Source organism: Austrofundulus limnaeus, unplaced genomic scaffold (genome assembly GCF_001266775.1).
Source record: "Austrofundulus limnaeus strain Quisiro unplaced genomic scaffold, Austrofundulus_limnaeus-1.0 Scaffold526, whole genome shotgun sequence".
NCBI classification, from domain to species: domain Eukaryota; kingdom Metazoa; phylum Chordata; class Actinopteri; order Cyprinodontiformes; family Rivulidae; genus Austrofundulus; species Austrofundulus limnaeus.
The window spans coordinates 222,979-225,464 of NW_013952928.1; the positions used below are offsets into that span (position 1 = coordinate 222,979).

General features: G+C 44.0%; 1 protein-coding gene across 1 annotated transcript in view; it reads right to left on the reverse strand.

Moving 5' to 3' along the window:
• Positions 1–1,019: 1,019 nt before the first annotated feature.
• marco (macrophage receptor with collagenous structure) overlaps positions 1,020–2,486 on the reverse strand; it is a gene marked incomplete in the record, with an annotated part of 44,158 nt that continues 42,691 nt past the window's right edge. Inside the window, 1 exon segment of the mRNA XM_014026128.1 lies at positions 1,020–2,076. Within this exon segment, the coding sequence (XP_013881582.1) occupies positions 1,946–2,076 (131 nt within the window).

The following is a 2,486-nucleotide window of genomic DNA, read 5'->3' on the forward strand; positions in this document are numbered from 1 at the left end:
ACAATTCCCTCATAACTTTAAGTTCTAAGGCAGTCCCTTAAACCCACGTGAGTGTTGAAGTCCCTCAGCAGAACAAGGGAGTCCCCGTTAGGAGTGCTCTCCAGCACCCCTGCAAGGACTCAAAAACGGGTGGGTAATTTGAACTGGTGTTAGGCACATAGGCACAAACAACAGTCAGGACCCATACCCCCCACACGTAGGGGGTGGGAAGCTTCCCTCTCGTTCACTGGGGTAAACCCCAACATACAGGCACAAAGATGGGGGGGCAATGCCCACTCTTGCTCGCCATCTCTCAGCATGTGAAACTCTAGAGTGAAAGAGTGTTCAACCCCTCTCAAGGAGACTGGTTCCAGAGCGGTGCATCGAGGTGAGTCCAGCTACATCTAGTCGGAACCTCTCAACCTCACACACCAGCTCAGGCTCCTTCCCCACCAGAGAGGTAACATTCCACGTCCATAGAGCCAGCTTCTGTAGCCGAGGATCTGACTGCCACGGTCCCCGCCTTCAACCACTGCCCGTTGCACATTGCATCCAACCCCTACGGCCCTCCCACAGGTGGTGAGCCCAAGGGAAGGGGGACCCATGTCTCCTCTTTGGGCTGTGCCCGGGCTCCATGGGTGAAAACCTGGCCACCAGGCGCTCGCCAACGTGCCCCACCTCCAGGCCTGACTCCAGAGTGGGGCCCCGGTGACCCGCGTCACTAAGTCCATTTGTGGTGCTCATCATTAGGGGTCTTCYGGGTGCACTTTGTCTGATCCCTCACCTAGGACCCGTTTGCCTTGGGTGACTTTACTGGGGACATGAACACCCCGACAACATGGCTTCTAGGTTCAGTGGGTCACTCAAACCTCTCCACCATGATAAGGTGGCAGCCTTCTACCTGGGCTGTCAACTTAAAGACTGTTTTGTCTTTCTTTCACTTGTCTTTTGAGGATGGGTGTTGAGGTGGAGACAAGTCATTTGATGTTGTTTACTGCTGTTTTAAAATAAAACAATAAAGAGAAAAAAAACAGACAAAATGACAATAATCATCAGAATATTTTTATTGATTTAAAACTACATCAGCCTAACTTCCTAAAACCATCTATGGAAAATATAATGCTTGCAGTCATTTGTAGTTTTTTAATTTCTGTAAATTATTTGCYGGCCCTAGACCTGATGTTTTACAAACTCGACTTGAGTGCCAACACATGATTTGGAATCCACAGTATGAAAGGACCTGCTGCTGGCAGTTTAGTGCCAAAAAAACCAACGCAGACCTTCACAGAGAACTCCAAAGCTCAGCAGGAGAAACAGGATCTATCTAGAGTTAAGGCCCCCCACATACTCGGGCATACTTCACTCGAGGAACTCGAGGCGGAATCAATGTGGCCGTCTGCCGGACTGGTGCACTCAAACAAAAAATTTTTTTACGTCCACGTTATCAGTGTCAGCACAAAAAACTACCTGGCGAGTTCACGTCAAACTGTTTTGGATTCGACACCAAGCAGAGAAAGTTGACAATCAGAGTCATTTGTGGACAAAATGTAGTGAAAATTTAAAAAGATGGAGGAGATTAGAAAAACATAGAAACTTTATGATACATTAATGAAGGAATCAAAAGGCTTTCAGCGAGCAACAAATTTATTGGAGGAAATAGCTCAGATCCGGGGTAAGTTCTTTTCTTTTGTTGTTTTAAACCTAAAATGCTAATTATCTTTTCATCCTTGTCCTTGAAGCCATGACTGAAATTGCGAGAAATTAAAGAATTTGTCAGGCGGTCAGTACGCTTGAGTATGAAGTCTCAAACATCTGCGGACAATATGCGTGGAGTCCGCGCGGCTCATGGACCGCACACAGTACACCCGAGCATGTGGGAGCCTTTAGGCAGTCTGAACAGTAAAGACGATAAAGCTGAAAAGATAAAATTTGAAATACAATACATAGATTTTTTTAAATCATCAGTCTAAACACAATGCACTCCAGCATCCTCATCATGATTGCAGTTGTGAATCCCAACGACATTGTGTGGACAGTCGAAGATATCAGTCTCTGTTCCTGCACATTGCAATTCATCCAACCAGACTTCACCAGAACCTGACAAAGGACAGCAGAAATAGCATTAATCAAACAAAACTAATAAAACAAGAAAACTATCTCATTTCACCTGACTCTGGCAATGAGGACAACATTTTAGTATATTGTTCTCGGTTTCCTCTAATACTCTTCCAATGAAATAAAAAAAACTGTGGATAAATTTATTTTATTTAACCTTAATTTATCCAGGTAAACTGTTTGAGAACCACTTCTCATCTGTAAATGTGACCTGGCCAAGAGGTTGCATGAATAAATAAAAACATACAATACAGACAACATTGAGCTTGCAACAAACAAACATTTACATTGAAATAAATAAATGTAGAAATAAGAAAAAGAAAAGGTGCTTAAATGTTTGATCAAAATTGTCAACTGGAACAGGCGTCAGTGATGGTGATAGTGATTAAATG